Source organism: Rhodnius prolixus, unplaced genomic scaffold (assembly GCF_049639745.1).
Source record: "Rhodnius prolixus isolate KJV_2025 unplaced genomic scaffold, Rpr scaffold_16, whole genome shotgun sequence".
NCBI lineage: Eukaryota > Metazoa > Arthropoda > Insecta > Hemiptera > Reduviidae > Rhodnius > Rhodnius prolixus.
The window spans coordinates 1,515,160-1,538,470 of NW_027411616.1; the positions used below are offsets into that span (position 1 = coordinate 1,515,160).

Genomic DNA, 23,311 nt, shown 5'->3' on the forward strand with positions numbered 1-23,311 from the left:
CATTTCCTGTCCTCCCACTCCCCCTCCCGAAGGCCTCTAGAGGCCATTCACTCGGTTATTCCCTCCATCCAAGTTTTCCCAGGCCTGCCTTTCCTTCTCCTCTCACTAGGAATGAAATCTCTGATCTTCCTAGGCCATCTCTCACCACTCATACGCATCATGTGGCCGTACCATTTTAATTTCCGTGTTTCAACGAAATACAAAATGTTTTTTTGTATTTCAACAAGTCTTCGGATTTCTGGATTGGGCACGTGCCATATCTTGGAGACCCCACAGCTTCTTCTCCAGAAATCCATTTCTAAGGCCAATAGCCTATCCTCCATTTTCTTCGTTAGGCTCCAAGTTTCTGCCGCGTAGAGGGTTACACTTGCCAAGAAAACGTGGAAGAGCCTTTTTTTTTTATCTCCATGCGGATAGATTTACTCCAAAGTACCGAGTTTAATAATTGGATAGCTTGCTTTCCCTTTACAATTTTCTTTTGTATATCCAATTCTGAAGACCCAGTAGCCGATAACCAGGCACCCAGGTACTTGAACTCGCTACACGGATAGTACGAAAGTTGATCATCAAAAACTGCACGAAAAAGCGTCATGTAAAATATGCAACGCCGATAATTTTTTTTTTGTTTATAGATATAATTCCTAAATTTTCTTTAAAATAAAATTCTTTTTTAAGACGAATTTTGTGATACATTCCAGATTAAAAATGTTTTGGTAAAATGTTGTCAAAAATGGGTAAAACCGGTATTTTTAGAAATTGTTATTGTTTTTGTAGCTTTCTTTTTCTAGACATGGTAGTGCCTAACGCGTTAACCGATTTTAATACATTAGGAGTCATACTATTCGAAATATTATGAGGTTGTCCTTTTGGACGTATTGATATGTAAATCTTATGCGAGAGGAGTTAGCCCCACATTAGGAGAAATGAGTGTTGAAGCACAGAGCATTGGTTATAACATCCTCTATACCTGGAGTAAACCAGCCTAATTACTCTCTATATCCGAATGTTTATATTTCATTAGGTATGAAGTTATTGTTTACATTCAGTTAAAAAAAAAAGAAAGACAAATCTATCCAAAAGATACCCAACTCTCCGAAATAAAATTTGAAAAATTTCAAAACAATTTGAAAAGTTAAGTACGAGTATTAGGATTGATTAAAGGACAAAAGGTACACAAATCAGCGAGTACCTAACATTTCCTTCGTTCTTCAGTTCGCAATTTCAGTCAATTAAAAACGTTGGAAAAAGCGAATGTGTTTTAGTTAAGATTGTTTCTAACTTTCTCCACCATTTTCCTGTGCTGATTTCTCTCACTACTATTGGGGCTTTCTGAGCACTTTACCTTCGGCTTGAAACAATGTTTTTATGAATCCTTACGGAACATATTAACAACACATAAAAATTCATTGTACTTTTGGAAATTTTATTACAATTAATATGATTTAAATTATTTTACTGCATTAATTTTTTCATCAGTTTTGTTTAGAATTTATGAGATGTCCCTTGTATTGGCCATTTTCATATACAAAATATTTGTTCGGTAAAGTGTAGCATCCATTTAACTTAGATTGACCGTAATCAAAGGTATCAAACTAGTTTTGGACAGGTTTTTAATGAAACGTAGTAAGCCTAAAGAACCTTTTTGAAATATGGAAATTTTTTCTATTAAATTTTTTGAATTAAATTTTATGAACCATAATTTCTAGTAAAAGGCAACCTTACTATCAACTTTTAAAGTAAAACAATTCCATGTAAAAATATTATTTGAAACGCAAACTTGTGCCCAGTACAAGCCAAAGTCAGCACCAGTTGGTAATAACCCTCTTCTTATCAGAGTACAATGAACTAAATAGTTAGTTACCTTTATATCCTTTATAAAAATGGAAAAAAATGAAGTTGAACTATTGTTTAAAAATGAAAAAAATACTTTCCTTATCTCTTTAGAGAAAATTTCTTCAATATGCGAAATTCTTAAAAACTAATGAAAAATTATATTAAAATCATTAATAATACTCGTATATAATGTTTGGAATAAATCTTTTGATGATATATTACAAAATTTTGCATTCACTTATTAATTTGACAAGCAAACAACCTAAGCTAGAGCCAGCATAGTATTTCTGGATTCCACAAGTATTTCATCATTCTGGTGGAAATCCCTTTTTCCTGGGCTGAAACTCAAAACTTCTACGAACGGGACATCTACTGTAATGTCTGATAAGTTCACAATGATGATAATCTGGAAATGAGTGTTACTGTCTATTAATCCTCGGTAGATGTTGCCAGCTGGCTGGACAGTGTGCAGTCACGAGGTCACATTAGAGTGATTACCATATCGACGTAATGAGAGGGCGTGATAGGGAGGAGAACACTGCTACAATAATTAGGGGCTGCGGTCTGCAAATAATGTGCTTGGGTCAGTTTTGTCTGGTGTTGACATTCCCCTATAATAGCGTAGCTCCATTTCTAACCACTTCCTAACTCCAATTGCCAAGTGCGCTCACCAGTTTATAATTGTCCGGTCAGTCGTATGTGAGTTATGCTAAAATCCCCGGCAGTTTGTTAACATAACTTTGCTACCCTACTGATTCTATTTTCATTCTAGCCTAACTTCTGCATTAGTTATGGATTTACAGCATTTCATTGAATCATTTCTTTTCCTACATACTTTCTCTGTGCACACACTCACGTTTAACTCATAAAACATTGTTTTCAAAAATATTAAACTTAACGAATTGAATTTAATACGAAATTCAATTTTTATAGGCCGTAACGTCAAGGGGACATACAAACGCTTCCGACCCTTAACGAACTCTATAGGTTGTCTAGCACTTCGCAAAACTAATTTTTACAAAACTTTAAAAAACAAAAAAAAATTAATAAAAATTGTGAAGTTTATTACTGTGCAAATCTTACACTTTTTTCCCATTAAATTGAAGGATTTAAAACACACACGGAAATCTATTGTGTATAATAGATTTTGTATCATAATTCTGTAAAATTTTCACACACATATTGACTATTTAAGGAGGAGAGAGAGAAATTATCTTTGCACGAATCCTATGTTCTGGAAATAGATTCCTGTTGGACATCTTAACCGTCTACATTATTAACAATAAAATAATGTACACATTTCGCTAAAAAAAAATGGAACCACTGTAATAAAACATTACAATATAACCCAAAATAATAAAACCTTCGGTAGGAATGTTGAAAATGAAAGAAATTTTCATATAATTTGCTTTAAAAGCTGTAAGAGTTTTACGTTTTATTCTTATGAATGTTGAGCTGCGGAATCTACTGCCTGCAATAACGATAAACTTTTGCCCAGTTCTTGTTAGTCAGGTGATGATGTGAAGAAGTAACAATACAGGTAAGTTTATGACATTTTTTTTTTAACTTCATCATATTTTACCAGGACTAAGACAATTTCAAGGCACTTTACTAAAAAGGCGTACAAAAATGTATATTATTTTTATTCTGTATAAAAAGAATGGTTTTTGTTGCATGTGAAGTAAAATAATTAAAAATATCAAGTTGTAGTGTTGAGCTTGAGGTTAAATATGGCAATATACACATGTTAAAGAGAAAAGGATAGATTTGATTACTTCATTTCTTAAGAACTTTAAATAAAAGGAGAACGTAAAAAAACAATTTTTATCCTAAATGAAACTTTTTGTAGTGCAGATAGACAAATATAAAGTAAAAGATACAAACAGCCCAAACTCCTGGTAGTTTCTTAGGGACTGCCCTTTCCTTTCTGGTTTAGGTCTCTTGAGATCATCGCAGAATCTCTCGTGTTATCTCCAAAAATTAGCGCGGGATTGTACATTTCTATCTTTTGTCGAGTAACTTTATCTCGTGCACATTCTGACGAATCGGTCTTCGAAATCATCCCATCCTGTGTGTCCATCGACGGATATAATCTTTTTACCGGAAATAACTTCAAATCACTTGAAGACGGACAATGTTGCTTTTAGTAGCAATAATTCAATAACTGCTCAAAAGCCACTGCAGAGTTTTGATCAATATTAATTAAAACAATGTCACCTACTTTTATACTTGTGCGCGCCTTTCTTTCGATACATTGTCTTAAAAGCCCATGATATTCATTTCGCCATTAGAAACATAAATCAATGGCAGAGAATTAAAAACTGATTCGCATTCCATATTAAGTCCATAGTATGTCATTCCATTCCATTTTAACCGCGTCTAATCTATTGAAGTGCTACCCAGCCTGCCACTCTTCCCCACCATCTCCCCTTACGTTCCTGTAGCTAGGATAAACCCACAAACGCGGTGGACAACACAATATTGCGAATATTCGCTAACTTTGTCCCAATTCGTTTCATGATTTCCATATTGGCCTTCTCAAAGAAATCGCAGCGTGTCTCTATCTTTAGGTTGCCCACTGATTGACAGATGCCAGATACAACACCTATTTTGTTGTGTCGGAATGTGTTCAATCAGGTCGAGACCCCTCTCCAATCATTAATTAAGAGATGGCACATCCGTCCCTTGAGACAACGCATCAAAAACCGACCGAATCTTTGCTGCGCTATTTTGTTTAAAAACGTGGCGATGAAGCAAGCCCCGAATGTCCAATCACCGTTTCGGAAACTTCGGAATTTTTCCTCAACCATTCATTCAAAATGCCCTGACAGTTATAGAAACCATCTGCGTTTACCTTGTTGACGGTTCTGGGAATCGGAGGATGTCCTAAGTTCCAAGGCAAATGTCCCCGGATGTACCTGTCTTAGTTTAAGATAATGCTTTCATCAAAACGTTTTCCCTAGTTTTTATGCAGCTCTAAATTTGCTTTTTTTGCAGATGGTTTCGTAATTTGAATAAGCTCCACGTAGGGGTAGGTAGTAACCCACTTGGCTCATAAGTAATATTTGAAAGTGCATTTTCTTGGTTTCTATCTGTTCCGTGGAGACTTCCTCTTATCTCCAACGTTTGGAACCCTTTTAAAATCTGGACAAAGCAACTGTACTCTTTTTTGTTATAATTCGACCATAATTGAGCAATGCTTTTAAGTCCTCAGAGTGTACTGTTTCCTCCATTAACATGTGTGGTAAAGAATTTCTAAAAACAATAGCTTTTTGCCGGCAACACATTTGCCAAACTGTTTTTATCCATAGCAATACGCAGCCATACGAATCACGAATGGGTAATTCGCTTTGAGGGATTAATTCGTTGAAATACACCTCGGAGACAGGTTTCTTGTGGTTCTCACTCATCCCTTATACGATTTTATTATGTTTTTGTTAGGAAAGGGGAAATTCAGCGATGATGCTGCGATAGTAGAATTTGCGAGTTATTGACTATGGCGGGGGATGCTCTTATATTTGGTTTCTCAAGGGGATTAAATGTATTTGTGTAAAAGGAAGAATGTAGAAAAATGAGTTTTATTTATAATTATGTCTGTTAAAGGGGACAAAACAACAATTCCTGTTTCTATTTAAATGACTCTAATACTTTGGATATGTATCCCTTTACAAAGACATAGCAACATATATAAAGGCCTGCAAATTTGAGTAAATAACAAAAGGAAAACGCGTCCCATTTACATATGCGTCCATTTTGAGAAAGACACTGAAGGAATTATCTTTTGGCGAGAAGAATCAACGATTTGTGAAAATAGGGGCTGCCCGACGCCGAAGTAGCCAATGGGCGTGACACTTGAGCGAACCACAATAGATCTGTTGAGTGGAAGTTGATGTACACCCTGAATAAAACGTTCATTGACGGAGTAACATTCACAACAGGCAAGAAAGCACAAATCCCAACCATTAAATTGATTTATTATTGAAATAGCTTTATGCATAATTAAGAAAGAAAAGAAAAAAAATTGAAGCTTGAGTGAAAAATGCTATATTTATTGATGTAAATTACACAGAGCACAGTTGAACGTATAGGGTTAGTCGGGTGCGCGAGTCACATTCAGGAGAACTAATTCCGACAAACTAACAGAAAAATAGTAATTATTAAAATTCAAGCCAATGATGCGTGTATATTTTGCCTGTGTTCAAAACGAAATTATACTCGTGTGCAAAAAAAAAAACTAACATTTTAATTATTAGTTGTAATGTATCTTTCTGTTTTTATTTTAATTTGTGCCTGAGTTTAAATCATTCGCAAAAACCGTAATTTAGTAGTATCTTTATTATTTCCTTTGATGGAAAATAATAAATCAGTAATTTTCAAAACTGGCAATAATGAGTAAGAATTGGTATTGGAAGGCACAAGTTACTCGTGCATTATACATTAAAGCCGAGGTTCTGTAATGATTGTGGACCGTAGCGAGATGTGACAGTAGAGGAACTAGAGACCGCTTCAAACTCATCATCATATCATCCCAGCTCTGTCACCAAGTATGGAGTTAACTGACTAAACGGTCTATAATGAAATGGATTAATTAGCTTGCCAGTAATGCTGAAGTTGTCATTTTGTAGGACATGAGTTGGAACAGAGTAATGGAGAAATATATGAGTATCCCACATGAGTACAGGCACTGCCTTTAGCCACAAGACAGACTAAAGATGCGTAAAGGAGGCTCGCAAGATCTCTTAGTGATAGGCATTATTGGAAGTTTTGATAACTTGGCAGAATGAGACTATATTGGCTACTGCGTCAGAAAAACTTATTCTAATATCTTATATCTTATTGTAATGACAAAGAACGGACCAATTATTGTTCGTTAATCGTAATTCGAACCAAAATTTAGGATCGAAATTTTCTCTCCATGAATAAATTTAAAAGTTTAATTTTTCAAACCAATTTAAATCTTTTTGATCCAATGTTTACCCTTCATTAGAAGGAAGATAACCAACCACTTCCCTCTCACAGAGCTTCCTTAAAAAACTCCAAAAGGAAAAAAATAAAATAAATAATGCAGTTGCGTCGCGCAATGAATTTGTGGCCAACATTCGACCACTGCATTACTTTAGAGTCACCAGCTTCCTCTCTTTGCAATAAATGAGCATAATTACCTGAGTAATTACCTAATCAAAGAAATTTACAGTAAAGTATGTTCGCTAGTCGCCTCCGTGCACGACACCTAATTGGTAGTTGGACGTTAAGTCCGCCTGAAAAAATAGGCGATTACTTTACTTTTTTTCTTGTTTTGCCAGCTATTTTTTCATTCTATTTTTTTTTATGATTTAAGGCGCGTCAACATCTAAGGTTATTGGCGCTCAGAGCTTTTTCCAGTGCACTGCCGTCCTCCGGACAGTATTCTCTCGTTACAGACAACACTGTCCATCACCGGACAGTGAGCTTAAGAAGCTCCTAGGAAGAGAAAATCTAAGGGTCAGCAGCTGGATTCGAACCCGGGACCTCCACGTGGGAGTCCAGTACGCTAACCGCATAGCTAATCCCTTCCCTGTAGCCAGCTATTTATCTCACGTTTAAAGGATTAATAATGCATGCTTCTCGGAATGGCACCGTGGAATATACTTCAATTAAGCTGCATGAAAATAAGGAGAATATCTCAATCAAAATCAAGGCGTTTTGATTAAAGATGAACTCGCTGTAACAATAAACTTTTTTAATCATTTCCACATTTTGGATTCACCTCATTCTGAACACTTTATCCTAACAATTAGCCTCCTTGAAGCGTGCTTAAATAAATATTCATTTTTCTAACATTTAAAGCAGTATTATTCTTATAATAATATTTTGTAATTCAAATCATTTTTAAATTTTAACCTGCGCCACTTACCAGCCTTCGAGCTATCCAATAAAGCGTAAATGAAAAATGTGATTCTACCAGCAAAGCTAAGTACCTCAGCTATGTAGGTTATTGTATCTACGTAGGATCAAAATCTACACTATTTACTGACAGAATAACAGAAATGACGTGCAAATTTCCCATCAAGCATTCTTGAAGAGGTAACGACTAGGTTTTTAGTTTTTTAATCTTTTTAATGAGTGAAGAAAGATTCTTTCAAATAATTTCTTAAATTTTGTTGTCACTGAAAACTCTTTCATAAATTAATAATATAATAATTCAGGAAGAACAAGGTCCGTGGAGGAAACCTTCGGGAGTTGCCTGAATAAAGTAAATTAAGTATTCAGGAAGAATTAATTTTAAAAGCATCATTTTTTCAAATGAAAATAATCAGATAATCTGATACATAAAATAAATAAATGAAATAATAATTAGTCACAATGCGCATCTCATCGCTTGGATAATGCCTGGAGGTAGCTGAAAGATTAGCCTTCAGACTCCCAAAAATTCCTACTACAATTCCGGAGTAGAGAACTTAGTAAGTGCAGTCGACTACAATTAGCACCAGACTCTGCTACTCCTAATTATTTCTAATTGAAATATTTTTTAAATAAAGCTGCTATTGTAGTATTGTAAAAAAAAACAAAAAACAAAAACTGAAATATAATAGTTACAAAAGACAAATTAAAAGTTTTCTTTTCCGACCATTTTTTGTCGGAGGCCCAGAGTCTGATGAAAAGCTGGTAATTGTCTAAAATTAAACAGATTGATTCAAAAAGCTCTTACTATGAAGAAGAATGTTTCATATTGTTCAAAATGGGGTAGTAAGTTCCAAAAATGAGAAATATGAGAAAAAAAAGAAAAAGTGTTTCAAATAGTTCAAAATGAGGAATTAAGCTGGATGAGCTAAGGATTCAGAAAAGACAAGTAAAAGTAATGTCCACTTTTTCACAGACAGGCTTTAATCTCCAACTACCATATTAAGGAGGCAGATAGCTAACATATTTGACTTAAATTTCTTATATTAACCTTAAACGAAATCCAAAACCTGGACCGGGATTCGAACCCAGTCCCACATTGCACCTTAGCTTGGCGGCCACACTTACAGTTATAAAGGGGCCTATTGAAACCGATATGAAAGAACGGTTTATTTAACAGTTCAAATTAAGATACCAAAGTTGATAAAACTAAATTTATTCATGAGTTCAAATGGGTCCCAATAAGGAATAAATCTTTATTTCTAATTATTAGTTATTGGATTAGTTTCGAATAATGCCCATCACTGGAACTTTCTTCCTTAGAATTTTCCCCAAGACGGTTGGGTAAATATGTAAAGCAAGTGGGGGGTTGCGCTTATTTTATTTTTCTTTTGCATCCGAGTGTATATTAAAAAAAAAAACAAAATTTCTAAAATATCAATGGAAAAAATAATAAAATTATCACAGCAACCTAAATTATAAAATTTGATATTTTAACTACATATTCCTTTTTGTTTTTAAATTTAAATTATACTTAAAAATTGCTTAATTCTAATTTTATTATTTAATTTAAAACTCACAAATATTTACATTTTTTTGCCATAAATATAAATTAATTTTATAACTGTTATTTATATAAAGAGTATCTTTCCACCTCAGAACTTTATGAACAATATATACAATTTATTATTTATTTTGTTTTATTTTTTATAGAGCATACTATGGCACTTGACTCTTCTAAAAATATTAAATATTAAATAAAGTTCACATTAGCATTTCAGTCTAATATGAACAGTGGAAGTACTAACGCCGCTAATCAATTTCAAATTTAACATATTATTCCTATTTTATTCCGCTACAATATGTTATATAAAAAATATACAGGGTGTTCGCTGATGACGGAGGCAAAATTTGTTACAAAAAAACAGTTTATATTTATAAAGCATGGGTCTAATTCAAACACTTTTGAGGTATCAGTAATTTTATTATATTGTATGTATATATTATATATATATATATATATATATAATAAGAATATATATATATATATATATTACGATTTTACTCGTTAAAAATTTACAAACCGTTTACGATTTATGAATAATTTATCCAGGAAAGACGTAAACAATTTATTGAAAATTGCTCACATAGTAATAACTTGACTCGTTCCATAATTAACAAAATTTTTACTTGCTAAGTAGTTGTAAAATCGTGTCCTAAAATTTGCGCACTTTATCAGCAAACACCCTATAATATAACGAAATGTATAAAAACAATAAAAATAATCAATCGAGACGAATTGAAAATCAATAATTCAAACCTCTATTTTTTAGTTTATTTATGGTTATACTTTCAGAGGCTCGAAAAGTTTAAGTCATAGCAAAAGGATTTTTGTTTTTTTTCGGTAAAGTGAGGCGGCTACAGGGTGAGGATTAGAAGTTTCAGTTTTTTGCTTCTGACCCAAACCTATCCTTGAATTGCCTTCCCGGGGGTAATCATTCGTGCCGAAAAGTTTGGCAAATAGAGAAAACGAGTTTCCCACAAAATAAATAAGAAAAACCCCTTTAAGTGTGCATTACGCCAAACTTGAAACCCATTATTAAGTGTGCATTACATCAAGCGTTTCCACCCACAATTTCCGCAATTTACTGTACATTCTTACTGCAAGATGAGCTGCATTAATAGGCAACGTGTTAAAGAAGAATAAGGCCCTTAAAGGTTTACGGAAGGAAACTGTTGGGCCAGGTGATAGCCACTTCAATGACCCTTATGCTCTGAATGCCTCTCATCAAGATGTCTCGACCAGTACACTTTTGGAGGATATGCAAGGAAATTCGGGGAGAAGAGAAAGCAAAGAGATTGATCTGGAGGCTCTTCCTCGCCTGAGATAGGGCGGCTTCTATAGGCGGTTATGATCGGGAAATATTTAAAGATTTCATCAGTCGGGGCGAAAAACGACTTTAATCACGGACAACGCAATAAACTCAGCAACCCTCATTAAAAGCTGTTTTTACAGGTGTCTACTGCAAATTTCGCGAGAGATTGGATTCCAGTTTTGGACTATGTTGTCCACAAAACGAATAGAAAAAATGAAAAAAAGTTCTATCTAAAGCATTGAAAGTTAACAGTGGGTACTAACTTTGTTAGCATACTAACTACAATCTAATTTGAGAACCTAAAAGATGCATTTATAAAAGATCAAATGGCCAAAATCCAGAGAAAGGCCAATTAATGTGTCACAGAACAAAAGTCTAATGTGAAAGAATTAATGTCTAAGTTAGAGCGGGTTGAAACTTTCAAATGTTTCGGTGGAAACGCAATAACAGGTATGTAATGCCGAAGAAGAAAACAATGAAAAGGTAGGTGCCGTGAGTGAGCGAAGATTGTATCTTCATGAGAAAGAGTTTTCTGAACCTGCACGAAGTTTCTAAGTTTAATGAAGCCATTGGCGAACTATCGTTCACTCACGGAAACGAGGCGCACTGTACAAATTTTACTCCCACAGCCTTAAAATCAGGTTTCCTCAAAGTATGCACTGTACACTCGGAGGGCACCTGCATAACATAGGGGAGCGAATGGACGATACTCCAATACATCTGCCATGTATGAACCAAAAATTTTTGAAGCCTCTTAATTTACCAAGCATTACTGAGGTTCTATCCTTACCATACGGAGTTTCTGGCATTATTTTAAGGATATCTAGATTATGTACTACCTTTTTTATAGCGGGAATTGAGGCTCCTTTAAATCAATTAAAAAACTACAAAACAACATATTTTTAATAACAGTTTCAAATTTGTCCAATTCTAAGGCAAATTTAAAAGTAACTGAGAATCGAGATGGTGATATTAGGTGCATTAGTTCTTCCAGAGTTGTGGTTAAGTCACTAGGTCCGGGCTAAATCAGTAGTGAGACGCACCGCCGTCGACCAACTTATACCACACTGTCAGCTAACCCACAACACTATGATTTCTTTTGGTACCTGTTCCCCAGTTAGTTTTTCTGCTTTAGAAAAACAGCATTTCTTTCCATTTTTCTCTCTGTTTTCATAAATTTATTTTAATTTTATTCATTGTTTAGAATTGGTTATTTAGTGAACAAAGTTGACGGTCGGTGCGATTCGGCTCGGTTACCAGGCCCTCGTCTGTAGCGGCAGGTACGAGGGGCACATGTTGGTGGGTTGCTGGTGGTGAGCAGCCTGTTGACGTTGGTATAACAGCTGTTGGCTTTGTTGGTGCGAGTGGTTGGGACAGTGTTGGGGCGGTGGTTGGGATTGCGCTTGCTGTTGGCGGGTCCCGTCCCCAACAGGCCCCGTGCCTGAACAAGGTTTACCATCCTTTACTAAAACCGGCACGGCTACTCTCCTAGGTGAACTGCCTCCCTGAAAACAAAACATTCATTAATGATGTGTTACCAACACATTTAAAAGTAGTAGGGTGTTATTTTGGATGAGTTTGGGCCGGCACTCTAGAAACCGCAAATATTCAACGCCTACTTGCAGGAAACAAAATATCTTCATTTAACGAGTTGTATACATTCTTTCTTTATATGTGCACATTTTTGTCGACAAAAAGATACAATTTCACTTATCAAATAAATAAGTCCTGGAGTATTTTAAAAGTGAAAATGTACTTGTCTACTTTTCCTCAAGCGTCTTCAAACTCAGATTTTAGCAACAACCAGCTCTAGATGTTGTATTTTCTCTTCTCAGGTAACACCGAATCCTAAATAAGTAGATGTGTAGAGACCAAAACTAACGGGATAAAATGATCACCAGTTTAAGTTATCACCAGATTATAATTTTCTTCTTTTTAGAATATAAAAAAAATTATATTTCAGTTTGAATTGCGAGCCTAAATGAAACAGGCTTGACGCTTTTTACTTTTTATTTGTATTTCGAGATATCTATGTCAAACACTGAAACTGACTAAAGACAATTTTTTTTAAATGGTAATACGTATTTTTGGGGACAAGTTTTGAATATTGCTTAAAAAAAATGTGAAAGATTTGTAAAGAAACTTTCTTTACACGCGCTGAACATTTGAACATCGGTACCATGAAAACATTGGTCGAAGGTTAAGCTCTTAGAAACCCACAGTAGTAATAAGTGAAATCAGAAAAATGAATTGCTTAATGTTTTTAAAGGTCTGAAATTACGAGCTGAAGTATGAGTGAACAGTTGGTATTCTTGCTAATTTGTGTACCTTGTGTCGTTTAACCAAACATTGTGCTTAACATTTTAAACTGCAAGTTTTGCTAAGGATAAAATGATTAATCTTTTTTCTGACCCTGATACTGTTGGTCGTTGGGCTGATAAACTCTTAAATGAATTACTAACGTGAGAGAAATGGAAAAGATTGGATATTTTATTGGAAAACATGGCTTAAACAAAATTGTACACACACGTACTTACAAATCTACCATTTTTTCGATTAATTTGCAAATGCCTAATGACTACTAATTAACAAAATCAATCTGGCTGTGACAAACTTAGATCACCTACATTAATCGGAACTTGTTGGCCACAAAAAAAGGCGCAGAAGAGAACAATACTCGCGCAGTCTTACAGTCAGCATAAGAGACGATAAATCCATCTGCCATAATTGGCCAATAAAACTGTGAGTCAGAGGTACCAACTCTTGTGGCTTCAGACCAAATTTTTAGATTTATTCGGAAGTACGTGTTAAATTGATGGAGAAGTAATCGTTAGATAAGCTGACAAAGTTTTATATTTACTCGGAGAGAGCAATTTATGGTAGATTGTTTGCAATTAATAGACGTGTGCTATTTTCTGCAGACAGTAGAAAGACAATGAATTAAACATGGACCGTGGTGTTTGCTGTGACGGGGTGCATGCGATCAGAACGCCCTGTTTTATATAATAGGGAACATGGGGTTGGCAGCGCCCTCTGACAATCAGCGCACGACAGCACTCGTTAATTAGTACTGTCGAACAATTAGTAGAGCGAATATGGAAGAGAATAGCGTTTTGTACAATAGCAAATGATCAAGCCAGCACTTCAAGCAGACATGGACTTTCTTGCCTCGTCCGCTCTTCATTAATAATCCTGCAGACATATCAGAACTTCCCCCTTCCCATCATTTCTCGAGATAGATATTAATTCCAGAGTATACCAGGTGTTTTTAAATTTAATTCGTACTTTTCTCAAAAACTGGTACAACTTTTTTTTATTTTATTCTAACAGATTAACTGAACACAGGGGCGTAGCCAGAATTTTGTTGCGGTAGAGGGGATGGTAAGAGAAGTAATTCATTACTTTTTTATTTCAAAACTATTCTTTCATTTAAACTATAACTCAATCACTTTTTAAATCAGATTGTTTCTCCGAATATGTGTATAAAATGATTTAGGCTACTTGTTCTTTTAAAGCTACAAAATAAACATCATTAATTGACAATAATTAACGAATTAAGATAAATTCGTATTTTAAACTTTGTCTCTGTGAGATTCTCAGACTCTACTCGAAGAGTGAATTATGAGACCTAGGAATCTTGGGTGTGATATCTGGGAAATTCTATAAAAACTGGCCATATTCTTTCAGGCCGTGCAAGTAGCAATACGTTTACGTTATTTCTATTAAAATGGATAATCAGACAACCAGCTTTAATGGCTACCAAGTCTCACGTAGTTGATTCAAGGAGATGTGAGGCTAACTGAGAGGACATTCTGATGAGTGTTTGGTTGGACGACAGCTGCCCTGGTCTGACAACGATTCTGAGCTGCCCTCAAAGGACCAAAGCCATTTACAGCAGAGCAACATGCCGCAGTATGGTGAGAGGCAAAACTTCACATCGGCAATACTCCAACAGGGCTTGACGCCATTCTCACGACCGTAGTCTGAGTAAACACATCATGGGCTTGTCAACAGATAGACCTTGACGCACGAAGAAGAAACGGCACTACACTGGGTATATTTTGTCGCTCTGCTGAGAGTTCGGGACTTGGGAGAAGAAGTTCTCAAGCCTTTAAAGATAATCCAGAATTCCTCCTCCACGCTCTTGAATCTACTCAAACAGGAATGATCAAACTGAGGGATGCTCCTACAGGATGCACAACAGATCACCTGGGTCGTTGTAGTATAGGCTAACGAACCCCCACGGAATCTAATCTAAAATTATGTCCTGCTTCTAAATAAAAACAGCTTCTATGAATGTTTTCAAAGTTGGCATTCTAGCTGCATTAATGTAGATTTATAATCCTAAGGAGCCGTTTAAAAAAGTGAAAAAAATCAATTCATATCAGAGGCAATTCGGATAGGCCAATTTTGTCCAAATGCTTATTCTCGGGTCATTTGGTAGCACCCACACCACATATTTATTTGAAGTTCCAGCGGTTTTTATTTTCAAGTTACACTGACAAGACAGATAGCAGGCTCGGAAGGGAGATTTACCTAAAGGTTCCCTCATCTCTAGAGGATTATAAGCTCGTTGCTTTATCAAATATTTGTATTGACTCCTAACATCTCTAGTTAAACCCTCTTTCATCCAAGCTTAACTTGGCTTAGCATTATTAGTTGACATAACTTTCTGTCAAGGCCGGCACCCTCTTTTCCAGCTGCTAGTGCTAATCTGTGTATTATTAGATTGAGGTTAAATTAAAAGAGGAGCAAAAGGTAGTAGGCGGAAATATATTGAGAGAAATTATTTTGGCCACGGATTGTAAGCTTTTTTAACAGTCGTAAATTTCCGATAATCCAATATGAGTGACTCTGTCGACCAAAATCACGATATATAAAATAACAGTCCAGTTGGGCATTGCTTAGTAATGGGCTAGTATTTACGATCCGAAACGAGATATCGCATACCAATTTTTAATAACTCTTAATACTGGGAAAAGGGAGTATTGCAATCGTGCCAACTTTTCTATACACTTCCGCTTTTAGGTTCTCTGGATCCGTAAAAGTGTTTTTTATATATTGAAATGTCCGTTTGTTTTCTAAAAATCGCTTGCTTTATTCCCAACACAATACAGCGCGCTTTAACTAAAAACAATTTTCGGACATAATTTTCATATTTCGATAAGGCTTTATATAACACCTGAAAGTGCAGAGATATACCACTCACTATTTCACAAGAATTCACGTTCTGTTATTTGAAAATATAGTGCTGCACGAGACCGAGACGAGGCGAGACTTTATGCAGTCTCGGTCTCGGTTTTTTGAATTTTTGTTTAAGTATTAAAAGCGGTTTGCTATTAATAATCTTTTCAAAAAATGTTATTATTTTCTAATAATTATTTTAATTTATATATTGGTAATGAAAATGTGTGTAAAAGAAGACAACTACTTACACTTCAATGCATCATATATTACTATTACTGTTATATATCTTTATATAATTTCAAAAAGATGTTAAAAACGCGCCAAATGAAAGACCCAAATAACATAGCTGCCTGCTATAACAAGTCGATTCGTGAAATAAAAAATACACCTCCCAACAAACTTCCCACTCCATTAGTTATGGCTGTTGGTGAAGATAAAGAATCTGATGATTCACCTTTTGACGACGACGACGACTGCATCAATATTTTTGCACCATTTGCTCAAAAATCAGCAAATATCACCGAAGCATGGAAGACAGAAATAATTAATTACACCAAATTAGACCAAGCACCAGTAGACGTTGACATTTTAGAATGGTGGAAAACACTTGAGAATTCCTTCAAAAATTTGTCTAGAATGGCAAAAGATATTTTTAGTATCTGTGCAACTTCAGTGCCATCGGAAAGATTATTTTCGCAAGCTGCGATGATAATGACCAATAGAAGATCTTCTCTAACTTCTGACTCAGTAAAAGCTCTTTTATGTATCAATGCTTGGGCAAAGTGTATCTTAAAAACGAAAATTTGTGGCAATATTTTTTAGGTGCATAGATAGTCTTTTTTTCAAATTCATTAATTCCAAAATTCTAAAATATAATTCAAATAATTAGATTATTAATAGTGAAATTTATGAAATTGAATGAATGAATGAATGATATGAATAGTGAAATTTAGTGAATTTATGTAAAAATTATGTAATTCGAAGGGGGCCGCCACGGTAGCCGAGCGGTGTGAGACCTGCGAAGCTAATGTGTATTGTGTTACTGGGTTCGATTCCAGGTCTTAGGCCTTGGATTTTATTTAATGTTTAATACGAGAAATTTATAGTAAAATATGTTTGCTAGTCGCCTCCGTCCGCGACACCTAATTGGTAGTTGGACGTAAAGCCCCTCCTGAAAAAATAGGCGATTACTTTACTTTGCTTACTTTACTTATGTAATTCGAAGTCAAATAGATGTAGTAATATTGAACATATATAATAAAATCGTATCTTTTAATAATTAATTCAATACCTGTAATGATTATTTATTAATAAAGAACACGGTACCGAGACCGAGATTTATCTCGTTTCTCGTGCAGCACTATGAAAATACAATCTGAAAACAACTATGTATTTATAATCTAAAACACAATAAGATCATAGGTTGTTGTGTATATCATTATTTATTTATTTATTTTTATTTCTTGAGTTTAATATGTAACCAGTCTTTAAGAACAGGAATTTTCTCTGATAGCTGAAAAGAAGCATCTGTAACCTCAATCTCTAAAAATAGGTATTCACACTAAAGCATTAACTTTCGCTCAATCTCGGTATTGCATTGTGCGCTTGCAGCAACCTTGTAGAAAGACACGTTTCTTGCCACTTAGATCAATTTTTCCGTAAAGAGCAGCAAGAAAGATTCCTAATTTTTCGTTCAACAGAGACTAAGCTGGTTTGCTGCACAAACAAAATGCTGGTGGAGTGCGAAGAAAGGTTGCTGGTTGATCTACATTGATTCTTTTGTGGCATTTGATATTATACCCCTTCCTGGCTGGCTGCTTAAGAAACTGGCAGGGTTAGGGATCCACTCTCCGTAACTCTATTGGTTTTCTTTGTATTACAAGAGACAAAAACAGCTCAATTGAAATGAAGCTATTTCTTCAGTTGGAATAGATGTTTCATCGGGAGTTCTTCAAGAATCTAAGTTGACCATGGAAGCTTCTGGCTTTTATGAATGATTTGCCAAACGGTTTTAAAAAATGTAAGCTTTGTTTTTGCAAATGGTTCGAAACTTTTCATGAGAATAACTTCTTAGAAGACACTCAGAAGCTACAAGAAAACTTATATTACCTGAGTGATTGGATGAAAAAGAAGTGCTTGGACTTAACAGTATCCTTCATCAGGCCTCTTACACTGTAAGAGATTCTCTCCTGAATAAAGGTAAAGTAGTGAGGAAACTGTGAGAGCTCGTGGGCCTGGGATTCCAACTTAAAGAGCACTTGATGAAGAGGGTGAGAAGGCAGCTAAATCTGAAGATCTTATAATTAGTCATTACAGGGACATCAACCCAAGTCTAAACGTGCCAATTTGTTCTGGCTGGGTCGCGAATTAGGTTAGTAAAGATGTAAAAGAAATTTTTCCTCTTCCTCAAATTAATTTTCAATGTTGACGAGGTGAATTTGGGAATTTCTTTGAGAATAAGCGACTGAGGTATGATCTGTTTTGTTTTCTAAACACTAAATGGCGAGATGGATTGTACCAAAAACTTATCTAGAGTGAGATTCCTGGTGTCACCTTTCAGAATGAGGTAGACACGTGCAGGTGAAGGTGGACAATACCCGAAGAGCTGGACATGTTTGCATCAGATAACAATATTAGCATTTTTTTAAAAAGAGGCTGGTAAATTTCTTGTATGTTATTGCAATAACGTGTAAACTGTTCGGCTTTGAGTTGGCCTTGTTGTCTTGAGTCACTGTTTGTATGACTTCAACTATTTCGGCTTCGTAACTGCTTCATAATCTTATTATAAATGTAAAACTTTTTTGTAAATAAATTTTAAACGTTTGAAGAATATTTGCTGAAGATACAGTTTTCCTTTCAACATCATGTTACTGTGAATAAAAATTTTGCTAAAATTCTCAATTATCAGAAAAATCGTAGAAAGTGTCTCAAATTAATGACTGTTTCAGGTATTCGAGCTGTAGAAAATACATTTCTAAAAGTTTAGGAGTTTAAATAAAATCCATTATACGTTCAAAAATTTAAAAAGAATTGATTTTAGCGAAGCCTACCTGGTTTTGGGCATTCTGTTCAGCCATGGCTTTCTCTTTCGCTTGCCGTTTGCATTTGTATCTATGGTTTTGAAACCAGATTTTCACCTGAAACAAACGAAAATAAATTTTAATTATGGATTCTACTTTAGCTTTCGTGGAAAAGCGTTATTTAAGAAAAACATGTTTCACTCCTACAGTTAATTTTTAAATTTTGGTCGTGCCTTTGAATTTTATTCTTTACCGAAAAAATTAATTTCTCTGCAATTGTTAAATAATAGACCATTAAATACGAAGATAATATGAAGAAATATTTAAAGTTTGCAGGCGGTGGAGTGTATGGCCTGTTTTGCAATTACCGGAGCTACGTAGTACATACTTACACCTAGCCTAGCAATGTGGATTTTGTTGGCGTAGAAAAGTATGAAATGTTTTTGTAAGTGGCTGTGAAGTGCCATCATGCTCTTATTCCTACTAAGAGGAAGTATTGCAATCGTTAAAATTGAGTGAACCAATTTACATCCATGAATTGTCGTTCGATTCAAAATGTTCTTGTTCTTCTTGTTGTTACCTTTTTTGTAAACAACGTAGCGCCTAAACGCGCGAACCAATTTTCATGAATTTCAAAATTCGATTCGGAATTTTATGTAGATGTGCCTTTTGGGGGTCTCGACGCTGTACATCGAATGGGAGAGGAGTTAGCCCCCTTTATGTAAGGCCCCCTCAAAAATTATTATTACTAATTACTCTGTAAATCTTGGCCCGATTTTGATAAAATTTGGTAGGATGATAGGGTTAGGGCTTCCCCACGTAACATTAAAGCGGCGATCAGCTCTTACACTTGTTAAGGAGAAGTATAGCAATCGTTGCAAATTATCGACACGTGAACCGATTTTCATGAATGAAGTGTCATTCGAATCGAAATTTTGTACAGATTTGCACATTAAAAGTCTCGACGCCGTGCCTCATAAGGAGGGGAGTTTGCCTCACCCAAATAAGACCCTTTCTAAAACTATTATTACCAATATTTCTATAACGCTTAGCCCGATTTTGATAAAATTCAGCTCGAATAAGTGGTTAAAGCTCCTCTACGTTGCTGATGCCCTTGCACCTACTAAGAGGAAGTACTGCAATCGTTTAAATTATCAATGAGTGAACCGATTTAAATCAATGAATTGTCGTTCGATTAAAAAATCTTTGCCTCTTTGCCTTTTAGGGAGAAGTACTGCAATCGTAGTTTATTTTTCTTACTCCTCTTAAAAGGAAGTACTGAAATCGCAGTTTAATTTTGCTATTTATGTACAAATACCTTCCTATGTTATTCAAAACGCTTTTTCAAAAAAATTGTTATTGAGGATGGTTTGGGGGAACGCAACTATAATCATTATTTAAAAAGATCTCTCCAGTGGTAGTTACGGTTCCGACTTAACACCTTATCAGATTATAATGATAGAATTGCTTATTCCAAATTTTAAAAAAATCTGTAAAGAAGATATGTAACTTTGTAAAATAGACAAAAAGGAAAATCTATCCAAAAGGTACAAAAATCTCCTTAACAAAAACTTACAGTTTAAAATGTTAAGTATAAGGGTTGATGAAACGCCAAAAGGTACACAAATCAGCGAGTACCCAACATTTCATTAATACTTCATTAATAGTCAAGTAATTCTACTGCATTAATTTTTATTAATAAGTTATTTTTTAGAATTTATTAGATGTCACAGACCCTTATGCTGGCCACTTCATTTATAATATTTTTTTGTTATAATTATGATAAACCACATATATATGTACATGCATGTTAAAGTAGAAAAAGACAAAGTTAGAGTAGGCTACTGTCTTGAATTCGTCTTACCGAAATATTCGTGAGCACAAATAACACACAGTTAATAACAAGTAGATTATTCAACAATATTTACTCATTTCTCAATTGTAATTTAATTTAGTCCCCCTAATTTTACTTATGGTAAAATACTGGAATAATTAGCTGTCCTAAAAATATGCATATCTTATTTACTTTATATTACATATATACAACATTGTGGGATGAATACCTAGATTGAGAATGTAATTGAAGAAAACTATATTATTTGCGATAAAGCCAGATAATTATTACCTATTATTATAAACGTTTGACTACTACATAAAATAACAATTACTTTAATCGAAGAATGAACTTAAACCGACGATTTTTATTTAAAAATAAAAATAAATAAATAAAATAAACAAAATCATTGATGTATGTTGGTGTAAGTTTTTTTTAAAAAAGGTTTTGAATTTTTTAGCCTCATAATTTTTTTTTATTTTTTATAACGTTTTTCTTTTTAACCTGTAATTAATAGTTTGATTATTATAAATAACTAGATATTACAGTCAATCTACAGTAATACTTGAACATATATTTTGTAGACGAAAATGGCCAGCATAAGGGTCGTGACATCTAATAAATTCTAAAAAATAACTTATTAATAAAAATTAATGCAGTAGAATTACTTGACTATTAATGAAGTATTAATGAAATGTTGGGTACTCGCTGATTTGTGTACCTTTTGGCGTTTAACCAACCCTTATACTTAACATTTTAAACTGTAAGTTTTTGTTAAGGAGATCATATTAAATATCAGGATAATATTGTCAATAAGAAATGGGAATTTACCAAAAAATTTCATATTTTGATTGTTAAACTTAAATTGGCATTAGGGTAGTTTGCTGCAGTTTTCCAGAAGTGAACTCCAGCCAGAATTGCATGAAATAATGAAATGCTTTCAGGCGCCATAGAGGTTCCAGAACGATATCTTTTCTAATCGTCAGCCAGCTTTGAAGGTGTTTGCTGCACCCAGCTGGGAGTCTAAGCTAATAAAAGACTCCATAAGATGCCTGGACTAAATTGTCCAGGAAGGATGCCATCTCTGGACATTTAGGAATTGAGTGTATCGAAAAAGTTGATAAACTTTCCAATGGGATACAGGTTTATGCCATGTTGTTCTAGCCTGCTGGTTTTTACTTATTAAGTTTCTGATTTTTGCGGATAAATTTGTGCGTGTAGTGCGTCTTTACACTTTGTGACGAGTGCACCGAACAGAAGATATTATAGAATAAATCAAGTAATCAAATGCTTCAGCAGTCTCTTATGCAGATGAAAATGTAGTTAGGTTTGCAGTGTAGTGCTCTTGAAGTTTTTAAAAAAATATTCAGGTTCAGTTTTTGCTCTAGTAGAGCTTGAATCAGTCTCCAGTGAGGCTGGAATGTGTCTGGGGTGGCTGCGAAAATAATACCAGAATGGAAGAAGTGTTCTGGTGAGTTAGTAAAGAAATCTAAGATCAAGTAATCTGGAGTGAAATGTTATTCAACCTGGCAAGGTGAATACAAAATTCAGGTTCAGGGAAAAGGAAAATTTTACGCGGCAATTGAACCATTCATCCCCAAAAAGCCATGGTTCCATGGCTTTAGCGCGGAGAGAAGGGTTTATGGTACAATAACACGGTTGAGACTAAACCACAATTACTCCCCACATCATCTGGCAAGAATAGGCGTCAGCATCAACGGAACCTGTTTCTGCGATGCAGAATCGGATGCTGACGCCAATCATTTAATTCTGGCATGCCCACTATTCTCAAAAAACAGAGACAAATTATGGAAGGCAATTATAGCCTCAAACTGCACGCTCCCACCAACTTAAATTCCTTCCTAGTGACAAAGGACCCCATAGTATACGAGTACATGGAACTATTCGAGTATATTAAATCCAATCAAATACCAATATAACGGTTTATACCAGTGATGGGCAAAGTACGGCCCGCGGGCCAACTCCGGCCCGCGAAAGTATTTAATCCGGCCCGCCGAGGGTTCATCGACATGGATAGTATATGACCCGCTATAATTACGTTTTGACGGTCGAGAAGTATAAAGTAGATTCTACTTAGTAGAATAATAGATGCATAACCTATAGGTGAAGCTAAACTAGCCGCGTAGTTACACAAGTGTGTAATGCTGTAATGTTTTTATAATATTATGATTAAAAGCTTTAACACTAAATGCATTTTTTCTATAATTCTGGCCCTCCTCTAGAATTTCTTAAACTTTGTGGCCCCCCATTAAAAAAGTTTGCCCACCACTGGTTTATACCGATAATACCCTCTGGCTAATTAGCAAGAACTAAAGGCCATAAAAGATAAAAAAAAAAAAAAAAGAAAGTAATTTGGATCAGGCTTTTGTCCCGGGCAAGCCTGCAGTGTACGATAACTCATCAGAATGTCCTCTCAGTTAGCCTCACATCTCCTTGAATCAACTTTGTGAGACTTGGTAGCCATTAAAGCTGGTTGTCTGATTATCCATTTTAATAGAAATAACGTAAACGTATTGCTACTTGCACGGCCTGAAAGACTATGGCCAGTTTTTATAGAATTTCCGGGACATCATACCTCAGATAAACGCCGTTCTCCCTTCTTCAGTCTTCAAGCATTCCGAAAATTTCACATTCTCAAACTTAAAGTGATTGCTCAATTA

The 23,311-nt window shown here is 34.9% G+C and overlaps 2 protein-coding genes across 2 annotated transcripts in view; one reads left to right on the forward strand and one right to left on the reverse strand.

Moving 5' to 3' along the window:
- Positions 1 to 23,311, forward strand: part of Rat1 (5'-3' exoribonuclease 2 Rat1) — a 139,269-nt gene that overhangs the window by 43,905 nt on the left and 72,053 nt on the right. The gene's annotated exons all lie outside the window — the stretch shown is intronic.
- Positions 5,855 to 23,311, reverse strand: part of LOC141457413 (thyroid transcription factor 1-like) — a 79,887-nt gene continuing 62,430 nt past the window's right edge. Inside the window, exons 4-5 of the mRNA XM_074134353.1 lie at positions 18,827 to 18,913; positions 5,855 to 12,094 (exon numbers count right to left, since the gene is read on the reverse strand). Coding sequence (XP_073990454.1) covers positions 11,843 to 12,094; positions 18,827 to 18,913 — 339 coding nt within the window. The 3' untranslated portion in view covers positions 5,855 to 11,842. The remainder of the gene's footprint in view (positions 12,095 to 18,826; positions 18,914 to 23,311) is intronic.